Here is a 16,083-nt window from a genome sequence, read left to right as displayed (position 1 = left end):
CAGACACAGCCTGCAGTGGCAGCCAAAAGGGACTATGGATGCCTCCACCCTCAGCCCCTCTACCCCCACCCCAGGCCTGGGCCTTTCCTGTCCCGACAGGGTGGGGCTCCCCATGTGCAGAGCGTGCGGCAGGGACTGCGCCAAGACAGGCCTGAGGGCAAGGTGGGCTGACACAAGCTCCAGTTTGGTGCCTGACGACTACTCTTTCTACCCAAACGACAACCAAAATTTGTCTAAAATTCTCTTTTCAATGAGGAAATACAATGAAAAGTTGTTGACATCTTCTAGTACTTTCTGCAGTGATGTTAAAGTTCTCCTTCTGTGCTAACACAGCTGAGCACTCTCAGTGAGGCGCACATGTCCCTGCTGGGGCCCTGCAGGGCATGTGTGGCTTTGAGGACGTGGCCAGAGCTGTAAAACCCACGGCTCCCCCTCTGCCTCCAGCACATGGAAGCAGCCCGTCGCAGGTGACTCCACAGCACAGCCCTCACACACATAGGGCCTCTGGCTCCCAAGGCTCTTGTACTGCCCACCACATGCTCGTCTTCACCACATGCCCCTAGTCACATGACTTGCTGAGACTGTTTTGAAAACAGCACCCAGAAGACCACAACCTGCCCCTTCAAGCACATGGTGGCAGGAACATGTCCAGAGACGTCACACCCACCACAGTGACCACCAGGCCCCTGCCTGGCCGTACCTCGACCGGCTGCCTGAGAAAGAGCTGCGTCTGGACGACCGGCTGGAGTAGGAGCTGTAAGATGAGGACCGGGAGCGTGAGCGGGACGAGCCAGAGCCGGAGTAGGATGAGGACCGTGAGGACGACCTGGGTGTGGGGAGGGAGGGTTGTGAGAGAGGGATCTGCACGCCCAGCAGGACATGCAGGTCTAGACCGACAGCTGCACACGCTCACACAGGCACAGACACTCTCACACACAGGTACACTCACCCCTGCCCCTTCCAGTGGAGAACGGTGTTGGGAAACCAAGGCCTGGGTACCATATGTGCCCAGGTTACCAGGCAACCCTGCCTGAGCAGCGCCAGGGTGTTATCTGCACTGACGCTGACCCAGCACATGTGTCAGTGCACCTGTGTGACTGCCATCTGCATCTGGGAACCCTGATCTCCCACCTGGTGCTGCAGGGCCCCCTGGCCCTTCCTCTCTGGAGAGTGAGGACTGGCTCCAGCCCCCACCACTCACCCCCTGGGTGTTCAGACCACATATTGAGGGTTTCAAAGCTGCTGACCTAACCTCCAGGAGAAACTGAGGAGCTGGACCCAGGGAGTCCAGTGGCACAGTCTCCAGCTCTCATTGCCTTTTCCAAAGGGACCTGGGTGAGGGCCCTTACCATCCCTGACGGTGTGGCTGTAAGACTCCCTGGAGTACAGCTAGGTTCACTATTGGGGGTTGGCACCCACGGTGGGTTGCGGCATCCTGGCTGATTCTAACATGTATTTTGGAGGAACATGCTAAGGTTCTAAGCATCAGCCCTAGTCACAGGTTGACACTCTCTGCTGAATGTATAGAACCTACTTAGTCCTCCCACCTTTCCTCAGACAATGACCCACCACACAAACAGCTTGGCCAGGGTGTCCCCAGCCTGACCCTTGTGAGTGGACGTGGCTGGAGGCAGTGGGGTGGTGCAGAGACACACTCTGAGCTGTTCACTGACCAGCCATGTACACAACAAGCTTCGTTACCTGGAGGAGTTGGATGCAGAAGCTGATGAGGCTGATGTTTTTCGACGCCTCCGGGCCCGGCTAGGAGAGACGGACACCCCGAGTTTCTTCTTCGGAGACTTGGACCGCCGCCAAGGGTCTTTCCACTCATCTGCCCGCTTCACCTGTGGCCCCGTGGCGGCGGCCTCCTTCTTTGGCGGCTCAGCTTGACGGCTGAAATCACAGAGGGGTTAGAAACTCCCAGGTCACCTTCTACTTCATAAGCAGTGCTGTCGAGGTGAGGGGAACTCAGTGGGGAGGTTAAGTGACTGGCTTATTTAAGGAATATCTAAAAAATAAAGGGTCACTGAGGACAGGCAATAGATGTCCCACTTGTAAAACTTTTTTTTTTTTTGAGAAAGAGTCTTACTTCGTCACCCTTGGTACAGTGCCATGGCGTCACAGCTCACAGCAACCTTAAACTCTTGGGCTTAAGCGATTCTCTTGCCTCAGCCTCCCAAGTAGCTGGGACTACAGGTGCCCAGCACAATGCTCGGCTAACTTGTAACACTTACTAATAAGGCAAGCAGAGCTCTCTCCATAAATGCTCTTAACTTGAATGTCTTTGCAGTGGTTCTCAACCTTCCTAATACCATGGCCCTTTAATTTAGTTCCTGTGGGTTGTGATCCACAGGTTGAGAACCGCTGGTTTAGGGGAATAATCCCTATTTCCCCATAACCAGATGCTAACTACTTTTTGGGGAGTATCATTACTTTTTTTTTTTTTTTTGTAGAGACAGAGTCTCACTGTACCGCCCTCGGGTAGAGTGCCATGGTGTCACACGGCTCAGCAACCTCTAACTCTTGGGCTTACACGATTCTCTTGCCTCAGCCTCCCGAGCAGCTGGGACTACCCGCGCCCGGCTATTATTATTTTTTTTGTTGTTGTTGCAGTTTGGCCGGGGCTGGGTTTGAACCCGCCACCCTCGGCATATGGGGCCGGCACCCTACTCACTGAGCCATAGGCGCTGCCCAGGAGTATCATTACTTAATCTTCCCAAGAAGAGAGAGCTGCCATCAGCCTAGGGACGAGGATGGCACCCGACACTTTGCCTCTAGTACTAGCATAGAGTAGTGCACAATAAATATTTATGAAATTAAAGGTAAAAAAAAAACTTTCAGGGCAGTGCCTGTGGCTCAAAGGAGTAGGGCGCTGCCCCATATGCTGGAGGTGGTGGGTTCAAACCCAGCCCTGGCCAAAAACTGCAAAAAACCTCCCCCGAAACAAAAAAAAAACCAAAACAAACAAAAATAACCTTTTGTTTTCAAATGCAATAATAAAGTTTGAGATTAACAAACCCAAGCTTTAAACATTTTCTCTGCTCTCTGACTTATGTTTAAAGAAAGTGGTTTAATTAAAACCAGAGAACATCCTGATTAAAACCCCAGAAAGAGCTGAGTACCACTGGCCCTGCTGTGGACAGTGCTGACCTCCAGTGTCCGCAGGGAGGACAGCAGGTTAGAGACAGAGGGGGCAGCTACTTCAGGGTGCAGGGGTCATATACATGGTGACTATAGGTGGGCACAGCACACACACTTAATTGTGACAGCCAGATTCTACATGTGGCAGACAGTGACATTCCTGATGCCACACAGAGTCCCACAAGTCAGGAGACCTCCTTGGGCACACTCGTGGGGCAGGGCTGCAACAGGGGTGGGGGAGGCTGGCCAACCATGCCTAGCTCCCGGGGCTTGTGGAGGGAAAGTGACAGCAGAGCAGTGGGCAGCACGGCCCAGAGCCCTGGGGACACACACATGCCCCACAGGAAGGAGGCTCAGCTCTGGCCAAGAATGTCCCAGGCCTCTGAATCTACTCATAAATCCAAACACACCCTTTAATACTCATCAACCCAGAGTAACTTCAACTGTAATTATAGAAAACTTGGAAAACGTAAATGCCTAATATGAAAAGTATCTGCTGATCCTGTAAAATCTGTTTTTTTAATAATTAAAAAACTACGTGAGTTTGCTTAAAAATTTTGAAAAACATGAGAAAGTAAAAATAAGGAAATGGAAATCAGCTGCCTCCCCACTTTGCACAGACAGCCCCCGGGTGGCACCTTTGTACCTCTCAGCTTTGCTTTATTGCCTATGGTGAGTGCGTGCACGCACTCACACACACGCACACACGCACACATACAGCCAGGATCTGACTACAGGCTGCCTGGTCGACTCTGGGACTTCACTTTCCCTACATTGAGAGGGGGGTTTTCTTGACTGTATAACTGCTCACTCTCAGAAAATCTATACATATTTCTATATGATTAATTGTTTCTAACTTAACCCCCCCCCACCAAATAACATTAAAATGAACCTCCACATATAAATCTTTGTGGGTATCTTTGTTTTTTTTTTTTTTGAGACAGAGCCTCAAGCTGTCGTCCTGGATAGAGTGCTGTGCTATCACAGCTCACAGCAACCTCCAACCCCTGGGCTCAAGAGATTCTCCTGCCTCAGCCTTTCAAGTAGCTAGGACTACAGGCACCCGCCACAATGCCCAGCTATTTTTTTGGTTATAGTTACCATTGTTGTTTGGATTTGAATCCTGGGCTGGATTTGAACCTGCCAGCTCTGGTGTATGTGGCTGGCGCCTTAGCCACTTGAGCTATCTTTTTTTTTTTTAAAGGGAAATTTCCTAAGAAATGGACATCATGGGTCAAAGGAGACAGACACCTGCAGGTCCTCTGTAAGTGTCGATATTTTCTCTGAAAATAAACCCAGGACACTGTGCAGCAGTGCGAGGCCCTGTCTCCTCCAAACCTCACTGACAGCAGGCCCCTGCAGCACCCTACGGAAACCACACCACCGCCAGGACAAACACTGACCCAGAATCCTGGCAGGTGCATACGTGGAAAACGGCCTCCCAGAGCTCTCCTCCGTGTCTCTGATGGGAGCAGCTTCTGCGTCTCTTCCACTGTCTGCACTGCTCTTCGCCCATTTACCATGCAGGGATTCTTCCCAGGTCATCTGACTTCCAGGAGTGGGCCACCCTCGGTGCGCACCCCTCATTCCCACTGAGGGACTGCAGGCTCTGCTCCCCTGCTCTGCTGCAGCTGCACCCCAACTGCACATCCCCAGTGTTGCCATGCTCCTGGGTGTCAGAGGCATGTGGCTGCGTCCTGCCCACAATGGCCGCAGGGCTTCCTCACAGCCACTCCCCTGCCTGCAGGGCTGCAGAGGAGGATGTCACTAAACTTATGATTTATCCCTATCTTCCTTTACAGCTGTCAGGAAGGATAACAGCTTTCTGTATAAAAGATCTTGCCTTTAAATATGTTTTTTGAAAATGCCTTAGTTAGTATGTTACTGTGAATGGGATTCTCTGCCACCAGCACTGTGTTCACAGCTGGCCATCTACTTACATTATAGAAACACAGAAACCCCAGTATCTTTTCACTGTAGCTCACAGCAACCTCAAACTTCTGGGCTCAAGAGAAGATTCTCTTGCCTCAGCCTCACGAGTTATCTGGGACTACAAGTACCTGCCACAATACCTGGCTTGTTTCTAATTTTAGTAGAGACAGGGTCTTGCTCTTGCTCAGGCTGGTCTCAAACTTCGGGGCTCAAGCCATCCAGCTGCTTTGGCCTCCCAGAGTGCTGGGACTAGAGGGGTGAGCCACTGTGCCCGGCCCATTGCCTGTTTATATTTTCAGAACTTCTATTTATTCACCCAGCTGTCCAACAAACACCAGCACACTCACTATCTGCTGAGAATCCAGGACGAGGTGACACCAACACTCAGAACTTCCCTAAAGACACACTGAATTGAGGTTAAGTGCCTGTTATCTCAGCCCCAAACCCCACATTGCCACATTCAGGCATCTCCTGGAACGGTAATCCAGGAAGGAGGTGAGAACCTATCTGATGACACCTGTCACAGGCCAGCAGGCAGCTACCCTCACCTTTACATTTCCTATATGTTTGCATGCTGAAGACACAGGACACAGAACACCCAGTGGTCACCAGGAAGCTCAGCAGTGACCAGTGGCCACCTCTCTGGACATGGTCACAGTAAGAGCCAGGGACCTGCTGTAGCAAGACAAAGGAGGAGAGAGTGCTTGGCTCATCCCCCACGGTATCCCCAGGAAGTCTTTCATTCTCTCTGGTGTCAACAGTGCTGACTTTCAAAATGGACCAGCACTTTAACAACAGAATCAGCCTCAGGCCTGGATGGTGTCAGCACAGGTTCCTGCTCTGGGCAGACTCAGCCCACTCGAAGGAGCTGCTCCAGGATTTAGCACACAAGGAGAGCCTGCCTGTCAAGTCCGTGTTCCCTGACGCACGGCTGTCATCAGCGCAGTAGCCTTTTTATCTCTGACTGTACACACAGTGACTCATAGTGACAACCTGGGGCTTCCTCAACAATGATGATGTAAGATTTCCTTTTAAAATGTATTTAAATTTAAAAAGTGAAAATATTTAGAAAATCTTAATGGCAGATCAGACGTCTTGAGAAGAATGAACAATCAATAAAGAACTCATTAAAAAAACTTCAGTTGGGGGCGGCGCCTGTGGCTCAGTCGGTAAGGCACCGGCCTCATATACCGAGGGTGACGGGTTCAAACCCAGCCCCGGCCAAACTGCAACCAAAAAATAGCCGGGCGTTGTGGCGGGCGCCTGTAGTCCCAGCTACTTGGGAGGCTGAGGCAAGAGAATCGCTTAAGCTCAGGAGTTGGAGGTTGCTGTGAGCTGTGTTAGGCCACGGCACTCTACCGAGGGGCATAAAGTGAGACTCTGTCTCTACAAAAAAAAACTTCAGTTGGAAGGTGTGGCCTGTAGCACAGTGGTTATGGCACCAGCCACGTGCACCAAACATGGTGGGTTCGAACCCAGCCTGGGCCAGCAAAACAACAATGACAACTGCAACAAGAGAAGAGCCGGGCACTGGGATGGGCGTCTGTAGTCCCAGCTACTTGGGAGGCAAAGGCTAGAGAATCGCTTAAGCCTAAGAGTTTCAGGTTGCTGTGAGCTGTGATGCCTTAGCACTCAACCGAGGGTGAAATAGTGACACTGTCTCAAAAACAAAACAAAACAAAAACACACACACAAACACACATAAAACAACAAAAAAAACAAAAAAACTATTTAAATTTTTTTCCATTTCTGCAAAGAAAATCTAATGCTGTTGACTACCACATACTCTGAGTTTTACTAGTAACTGTGTTTTAATGACAAGTTCTCACCCCCTAATAGCAAGGAGGCGGCAGGCCAGTGCTAAGGGCCAGGATGGGACCACAGGATGTAGATTGCTGTGCCAACTCCTGGTGGAGCCAGCAGGCTTGCTCTTGGGCTAACGGGTCTGGGGCTGTTGGACAGGCACCTCCACCGTGTGCTGGCCAGTGAGTCTCCAGGTCCCCTGAGGCTGACCACAGCTTGCTAAGCAACCACCAGAGGAACTCCTAATTAAATCTAAAAAAAACCAGGCAGACAAAAAATTAAACTAGGCTCGGCACCTGTGGCTCAAGTGGCTAAGGCGCCAGCCACATACACCTGAACTGGCAGGTTCAAATCCAGCCTGGGTCTACCAAACAACAATGACAGCTGCAACCAAAAAATAACCAGGCGCTGGTGGCCGGCGCCTGTAGTCCCAGCTACTTGGGAGGCGGAAGCAGGAGAATTGCTTGAGCCCAGGAATTGGAGGTTGCTGTGAGCTGTGATGCCACAGCACTCTACCCAGGGTGACAGCTTGAGGGTCTGTCTCAAAATAAAATAAAATAAAACACAAAACTGCAGGTTCCATACATTCTTCTACTGTGCCAAGGGAAAGCACGTGTGTACAGCTTGGCTTCCAACAGCTGGAGGAGGATGGAGGAAGGCCAGTGTCAAAGCAGTACGTGGCCAGGGATGACCTCAGTTTGGAATGCCCCACCTCACAGCTGGGCAAGGACAGAAATGCTTCTAGGCAGAAGGAAAAACTCTCCAGATACTCTGACCAAGGAAGTGGCCTCCATAGCACAGGCTGCATGCTGTGTCAAGGCCAGGGAGACTCCCCAAGGGGCAAAGGTCAGCTGCACTATCCATGCAAATACGCTGTAGGCAAACAACACGAAGGGCCCATCCTGCCTCACCCCACGAGGTCAGCCCCAGCAAGGACCCAAGTGCCGGAAAGGCAAGGCAGTCATAGCCACATGTGTGTGGAAACTCCAAGCTGAGCAGCTGCCAAGTTTGGTCAAAGAAAAATGAATAAAGATTCTTCTCTAAAATCAAAAGGGCTGGTCCGGCACAGTGGCTCATGCCTGTAATCCAAGCACTCTGGCTGGCTGAGGGAGGTGGATCCCTTGAGCTCAGGAGTATGAGACCAGCCTGAGTCAGAGCGAGACTCCGTCTCTACTAAAAACAGAAAATACTAGCCCACTACAGGTGGGCACCTGTAGTCCTAGCTAGTTGGGAAGCTTGGGCAGGAGGATCACTTGAGCTCAGGAGTCTGAGGTTGTTGTGAACTGTGATGCCCCGGCACCCTACCCAGGGTGGCCAAGGTGACAGAGTGAGACTATCTGAAAAAAAAAAAAAAAAGTGGAAAATGCATTTGAACGTAATCATAAGCAAGTAACCCAAAGAAATAAAACTACTATCAATGTGACACCTATTCTCACCCACTTGCTTTAACTTCCGGATGAATAGAATGAAAAGGAAAAAACCACTTGCACTGTTTGCAGTATTGAACAAGTATCGCTCAGATATCCTGCTGTATCAGTGGTAAGGGCACATCACTGAAACATACCCCAAGACAATCAACACTGCTCTTGGCTCTCTAGGTCACCCCCACTCTCATTCCTGGGACCCCACAAGGAATAGGAAGCTCTGGTTCCAAACAAAATGACAACTCAGAGAAGCTCACGGCACTTTCTGTGCTTGGATTTACCTGTGTTTACCACAGACCTACAGACACCAGACATCTATATCTGAGTCTCACTCTGTTGCTCTGGGTAGAGTGTTGTGGCATCAGCCTTAGCTAATGGCAACCTCAGAGTCCTGGGTTCGAGTGGTCCTCTGGCCCAAACCTCCCAAGTAGTTGGGACTACAGGCACCCACCACCACGTCCGGCTAGTTTTTCTATTTTTAGTAGAGACGGACTCTTGCTCTTGCTCAGGCTGGTCTCAAAACTCCTGAGAGCTCAAGGGATCCACCTGCCTTGACTCAAGGGATCCCAGAGTGCTGGATTACAGGAGTGAGCCACCGTGCCTGGCCTACAAATTGGTTTTAATATATGAAAATACCACTATTTTTCTATCTGTCCACCCATCTTTATCAAACAGTTGAGCAACATTTTGAGCAATTCTATGGGGTGAACAGTCAAAGAGTCACAGCACAGCACAACATAGCCCTTACCTGTTGGGGACACATTCTAAGACCCCCAGTGGGTGTCTGAAACCATGGATCATCCCAAGCCCTGTTATGTATGTTTTTTCCTGCACCTATCCTCCTATGATGAAGTTTAATTTATTAATTGGGCACAGAAGGAAATTAAAAATACACTAGAACAACTGTAACATTAAACTGTGGAAAATAACGTGAGCATGGTCTCTCTCACCCCCAGAGCACTCCTTGTACTGGACTCACTTGTTCTCACATGGCAGCTGACTATGAGCAGCTAGACTGCAAGGGGATGGACCTGGGACTTGATTTTTCCTCGAAAGTGCCCAGGGCACAGTGGCTTCCTCAGAGCCAGCAGTTAAGCAACACCCAGGACAGATTAGAATGAGGGTCAGAAAGGTAAAGTGCTTCTAGAGGTGACTGAAGATCACTGGTTGTATTAAACTTCACCTGACAAGTCCTGGGGGAATTAACTTTGGGCAAGTTCTGAGCAGGCAGCCTGCCATTCTGGGGTCTCAGGATGCTCGGGGTCAGCTCCAGGGTGTCCTGGACATGCTGCATGTCTGACGCATTCAAGGTCAGCAAAGCAAGTACCCCAAGGGGCCAGAGGTACAACCAATCTGGACTCATGGTATTCAGATTCGCCACGTGACAGGTTCTACTCCTGAAGACACGAGGGGTGGTGGGTGGTGCTGGCAGGGGTGAGGACCCTGTGCACCTGTGGTAGCAGAAGGCAGGGTGAGAGAGGGATGGTGGTGGTCAAGAAATCAGGAGGAAGTCACCAGAGGGACGCTCAACACTAATTTTTTGCAAAAAAGACGGTGGTGTGTAATGGGCCAGCAAGCAGACCCAAATAGCCATCACCCTCCCCCACAGTTCAAGGACAGAGGGCCACGCAGACACACCCACGTCTGTAAGACCAGTCCTGGCACAGAACACGCATGGACAGTAGCAATCGCACCTAGAGTTTACACCCTTGGCCCTAACTAGTCTTTTATTCAGAAGGTTAATCTAAAACTGTGTTTCTTACCCTTCTGGGGAGGTTATAAATCCTTTTTGAGAAACTGGCTACTCAGCTGGCCCACTCCCTGCCCAAGACCCTGGGACTCCCGGGACACCTCCAACCACGGTGGGGGGGAGTCCCCCCACAACAAACAACTCAGAGCATGCATGACAGCCCACCGAGGAGCAGATGTGCACTGGAGGGCTGTGCATGGGCTGGGGACACAGTTACTTGTGAGCCTACCAGGACCATGGGTGGCTTCTACAAGAGCAGAGTATGGGGGCCTGGGCAGGTGCCATGGCAAGCCCCCCGTGCAGCCAGGGGCCCTCAGTCTTGCGGACATCACAGCCACAGCTCAGAATAGCCCAGGCAATTCCACCAAGAACAAAGATTACCTTTGTCTTCTGGAGCCCAAGGACAGCACTGGGTGGGCTCAGCTGTGAGCATGCCCTTTGGCCAGGCTGTCAAGATCAGAAGGAAGTTTCACAAAAGAGATTCCCCCTAATTACACAGACACATTTTCTAGAATTGGCTGAAAGGTTCTGCCTAATCTGAACCTGAAAACAGCCCACACGTAGGAGTAGCCCATTCATAAAGGGAGGTCATATACACCATGCATGTGTCATGGCAAGGCAGCCAGGATGAGGAGCGCGCAGGACCACACGCCAGCGGTTAGCGTGCGCCTCCCAGTCTGTGGAGCAGCTAGCTGGTTAGAGTGCCCCAAGGGAGATGGGCAGGAGCTGGGCCTGTTCACTGCCTCTGGGCAGAGAAGGACTCAGGTGGGTGGGGAAGAACCTCAGAAACAAGGGTATTAGGGTGGGGTAAGAAAAAGAGGGGGGCCCAAAGGGCAGAGATGAGGCTGAGCAGCACCAGCCATCAGACATCTGGGCAGCACATCCTGTCTGGGACCTCTACTTGCTCCTCTTTCCCAGGAGGGTTCTCAGTCCTAACCCAGTACGCCCAGGGACCCAGACAGACTCCTGCCCTCTGCCGCACAACTCTACCTCCCTCTCCTGGAGCAAGGGTTGACAAAGTGCTCCGGGTGAGAGCCCAAGCTGGCTGTAGACCACACAGATGTGACACACTTCATCAGGGTTGACTCCCTCTTTGATATTCTGCTCAGCAAATGAAGGCAAAGGCTTTGCAAGTGGCTCTCTCTAGATGAAATTATACCACTCTCCTATTTAGGATGAGAAAAATTCTTTCTATTCACCTAAGGATTAAAATTCCCAACTTGTTGAAGACTAGCCCATTCATAAAGGGAGGTCACATACACCATGCATGTGTCATGGCAAGGGGACCTAGCTGCTCAGAACATGGGGTCACGCCATTTTGGGCTGACACAGGAAAAGGAAACGGGAGCCTGAGCTGTCACCAGAGACAAGACCAAAGACTCCTTAGCACCCAGGAGACAGGCTGAATGGAGCCACATGCCATAGGTGGGTTCTCAACCCTGCCACCAGCCGCAGGGTGCAGGCCAGGTGGTGTGTGTATGTGTGTGTGTGCGCACATGGAGGGGTACAGAAGCACACGAAAGTGAGAAAGGAAGAAAATGGACCAGGTGAGAAACAGGAGGGGAGACTGGCTCTGCCAGTTTGGTGATAAAAGCTGGGTCTAATTTCAGGAAAAACTAATTTCATCTAGAGGATCTCTGACTGTGAGCTCAGATCTGACCTGAAAGAACTGTGTTGGTGAGGACTGCTTCACTACTGTTAGGACCCATCAGTGAGCAGACTGAGGGTCCAGAAGCTGGATGGAGGTCGTGACTTGCTGCCTGGTGCTGAGCCAATAAATGCCACCATCTTTAAAGATGCTTTCTGGATTCACAACATATCCTCCCCTGGAGAGGCCAGGAGGTCCCAGAATCATGAAGGCGCACAGCTATCCCCCCATGGGTCCCAGAGCTGGCACCTGCCACCATCCTCTAACCTGAGTATCACAGATGCCTGATGTGGAAGAGCTCTAGCTTCTTGCAACAAGCAGAATATGTTAGTGGGGACTGGGGAAGGAGGTCTACGCCAGAGTCAACGCGTTCCTACGCCACCAAAGTGGACACGCTGATGGGATGATGCACCTGCAGAGCTGCGCAGCAGAGTGACCTTTGACCTCGCATCACTGCCTGGGGCTGTTCACAGTCTTCTGAATCTCTGCTTCTGAGACCAGGCTCCTGGACTGGCACAGAAGTGCCGCTCTGTGAATCTGCCAAGTAGCTCACAGGGATCAATCTCCACGTCACCAACCCTATAACACCTGACTGTGGCACACATGGCTCTCCCAAACCCAGGCCCCACTGGTGCCAGGCTCTGGGACAGGACAGAGGGCTGGAGTGCATGCTGCTGCAACGCCAGGCGTGAACGCGCTGAGGTGTGACAAAGCAGGCAGGAGGGCAAGCATGAGGGGAGCTGTTTCTGAGCTGAGGGATCTGAGCAAAGCTCCAGAAGAGGTATGGGGCAGCCCACCTGCATCAAAGGACTGGACGCTAGGTGAGCTCCCAGGGTCCCAGTGGAGGGTGCAGCCCCAGGGCTGACGCCACGCTGGAAATGCACATTAGGGGAAGGGTGTCTATCAAGAGGAGTTCAGATAGATCCAGTGAGATAGTCAGCCCCTCCTCAGCAGCCATGACCATAGGAGCACTACCATGTCTGGCTGACTTTTTCTTGACTATAGAGTCGGATTTTTCACTATGTTGCTTGGGATGGTCTCGAACTCCTGGCCTCAAGTAATACTCCCACCTTGGCCTCCCAAAGTACTGGGATTATAGGCATAAGCCATGGCACCCAGCCTATAAGACTTAAAATCTTAAGTCTCATCTAAAATAGAAAGGATGGGGACAGAACGAGGGAACGCAACAGAGGTAGGCCGGAGCCACTGCCGTCGCCATGACCCGCGGTAACCAGTGTGAGCTTGCCCGCCAGAAGAATATGAAAAAGCAGAGTGACTCGGTTAAGGGAAAGCGCTGAGATGACGGGCTTTCTGCTGCAGCCCGCAAGCAGAGGGACTCGGAGATCATGCAGCAGAAGCAGAAAAAGGCAAACGAGAAGGAGGAGGACCCAAGCAGCTTTGTGGGTTACTGTCCGCTGGACAGTGCTACCCTAGAAAATTCTTTCTACCAGCTAGGTTGTGTCCAACCCTCTTGCCCTTCGCCTGTGTGCCTGGAGTCAGCCCCACCACACTGGCGTTTCCTCCTGCAGTACTCACGGGTCCCAGCACCAATGGCTTTCATTCCCTTTGCCCTGAGTCTGCAGCGGGTCCCCTTTGTGCTCCCTTCCCCTTAGGTAGTCTCTCTCCCCCTGGACCACTCCTGGGGGTGAGGGGGTTACCCCTTCCCAGTGTTTTTTATTCCTGTGGGGCTCACCCCAAAGTATTAAAAGTAGCTTTGTAAAAAAAAAAAAAAAAAAATTCATGGAAAGAATGAATTTCCTTCCACATTCAAGGATGGGAAGACTTAATATTTAGAGTGTGGCACACCTCTTAGGGGTGGGACACAATTATAAGAGGGACTTTATCTAATAAATGCAATCGGTTTAACATAATTTTCTGTACCCTCAACGAATCCCAAACAATAAAAAAAAAAAAAAGAAAGACAATATTGTTAAGATGGCAATATTGCCAAATTGATCAGATTTAATGAATTGCAATTAAAATCCCAGCTGTTTTTGGGTAAAAATTTGTAAGTTGACCCTAAAATCATATGGAAATGTAAGGACCCAGCACAGGCAAAATGCTCTTGAAACAGAATTCGGCCAGAGACACATCTGTCCCAATTTCAAATGCACAGTACAACCACAGCAATCAGGACATGTGGTGCTAGCAGACGACAGAAGGGCGGGATGAACCCACATGTCTACAGTCACTTGGTTTTGACAAGGTTGCCTTGGCCACTCAACAAATGGTGCTGGGAAATGCTGGACATGCACAGGTAAAAGAACGATGCCGGGCCTCCTGCAGCCATACACAGTAATGAGCTCAAATGCGTCATAGACTTAAGTATAAATGAAAACTGAGATACTGAGTTACTGAGACAGAGGATCAGGCAATGGCATCTTAACAATGATGTGAAAACAGTAAGCAACAAAACAAGAAATAGACAAGCTGGAATCTGTGCTTCTAAGGGTGTCCTTAAGAAGTGAAGGACAACGCGGGAGGGTGTGCCTGCACCTCCAACATCTCACAGGGATGCGCACCTAGATCACAGAAGTCTCAGCTCAGTAACAAAAGGACAAACTCAAAAAGGACCAACAATGTGAACAATTTTCCCAAGAAGATATAGAAGCATTCAATGAGCATGTGGAAAGACAAAAAGATGCTCAGCACCACCATCACTAGGAAATGCAGGCCAGAGCCATCTCAAGATGCCACTCCACACCAGTGAAGACAGCTGCGGTCAGCATTCAGAACAGCGAAAAGAGGTACCAATGAGGAGCCTGCGCCTCACACACCACTGGTGGGTGTGCGACACGGGCGGCCACTTTGGAGAACAGTCGGGCAGCTCCTCAAGGCCATTAAAACCGAGTGACCACAAGATCCAGTAACTATCCCTAGATGTGACCCCAAGGAAGATCACAACCTACGTTCACACAAAAAACTTGCAGAAAAGTGTTCACATTCACACTAGCCAAAAGGTGAGACCAACCCAACGTCCACCAGAGGGCGAATGGGTCAACACAGTGTGGGCTATCCACACAATCACTGCTGAGCCACAAAAAAGGATGACGGGTTAATATGTGGTACAGAGTGGTGAAACTTAAAAACATCACTCTCAGTGAAAGGGGCCAGCTGCAGAAGGGCGTGTGCTGTATGATTCTGTCATGTGAAGTGTCTGGGACAGGCAGGTCCTGAGATAGAAAGCAGACTGGAGCTGCCAGGAGATGGGAAGTCTGGGGAAAGCAGTGAATGATGCAAACTGGTAAAAGGATTCATTTGGAGGAGACAAAAGTGTTCAAAAATTATGGTGATGGCTACACAATTCTGTGAATATTCTAAAACCACTGATGCACACTATATATACTCCAGCCTGGAGACAGAGCAAGACCGTGTCTCTCAGAAACAAACAAAACCCTAGACCCACGCAAGCACAGTTGTGTGAACCCTTTAAATGGGTTCCACCACAAGTGGATTTTCTCAGTAAAGCTGCACACACGCACCCCTTTGTCTGGCTCTCTGCCTCCCCACTGAAACCCACAGTTCTGTCCCACAGGGCCTGTCCTGAGCCCCTACTGGGCGCGGCACCCACCAAGGGACGCCAGGCCTACCTTGGCGGCTGCGGCGAGCGGGGCCTGGGCTTCTCCTTGTCCTTGTCCCGCTCCTTGTCGCGCTCGCGGTGCTGCCGGTCCTTCTCCTTCTCGTCGCGCTTGGCCCGCTCGCGTTCCCACTCCTCCTTCCTGCGCTGCCGCTCTTTGTCGCGCTCCCGCTCGCGCTCACGCTCCCTCTGCCGGCGCTCCCGCTCCCGGTCCCGCTCCCGCTCGCGCTCGCGCTCCCGCTGGCGGTTCTCTCTCTCACGCTCGCGCTCTCGCTCCTTTGTCAAAGAGCCAAACATAAGGGGTGGCGGGTGCCAGGGCCGTGGGGGGGGGGCAGCAGGGCAGGCGGGGGGAGGTGCAGGGAGACTCTCCAGCGCTAAGGGGCCCAAAGCTTCTCAGAACAGCACCAAAAAATGGCAGATGCCAAATCAGCCTGGCATCGCCTGGGAGCAGTGGCTCCAGCCGGGCACTCCACTAGCTCCAGGGAGATATCAGGTCCTCACAGCAGCCTGAAGCGCCCTGGCAGGCCAAGGCAGGAGGATGGCTTAAGGCTTGGGGTTTTGGTTGTAGCAAGCTGTGATGTACACTACACTCCAGCCTGGAGACACAGCAGGACCCTGTCTCTTAGAAACAAACAAAACCCTAGACCTATGCAAGCACAGTCGTGTGAACCGATAGGCAGCTCTCTGCGTGCAGCCTGGGCTTGCCTGTCTGCAGGATAGAGGGATGGGCTACCTCCTGGGGTGGGGCGCCCACGAACACCTCATTAGCTTCTGTAACAGAGTGGGCACTCAAAAGGCTACTCCTACT

General features: G+C 51.4%; 1 protein-coding gene and 1 pseudogene across 5 annotated transcripts in view; one reads left to right on the top strand and one right to left on the bottom strand.

Annotated features, from left to right (window-relative positions):
* The window catches only part of ZC3H18 (zinc finger CCCH-type containing 18), a 64,253-nt gene that overhangs the window by 11,184 nt on the left and 36,986 nt on the right, over window positions 1-16,083 (bottom strand). For all 4 annotated transcript variants that reach the window (XM_053554812.1, XM_053554823.1, XM_053554815.1 and 1 more), the window contains 3 exons: window positions 15,289-15,551; window positions 1,702-1,893; window positions 701-826 (listed from right to left, as the gene is read on the bottom strand). In XM_053554812.1, the coding sequence (XP_053410787.1) occupies window positions 701-826; window positions 1,702-1,893; window positions 15,289-15,551 (581 nt within the window). The remainder of the gene's footprint in view (window positions 1-700; window positions 827-1,701; window positions 1,894-15,288; window positions 15,552-16,083) is intronic.
* On the top strand, window positions 12,865-13,418 carry LOC128561089 (small EDRK-rich factor 1-like; annotated as a pseudogene). Its single transcript, XR_008373202.1, has one exon. The product of XR_008373202.1 is annotated as a small EDRK-rich factor 1-like (transcript).

Source organism: Nycticebus coucang, chromosome 2 (assembly GCF_027406575.1).
Source record: "Nycticebus coucang isolate mNycCou1 chromosome 2, mNycCou1.pri, whole genome shotgun sequence".
Lineage (NCBI taxonomy): Eukaryota > Metazoa > Chordata > Mammalia > Primates > Lorisidae > Nycticebus > Nycticebus coucang.
This window is presented reverse-complemented; position numbering and strand designations above follow the sequence as displayed.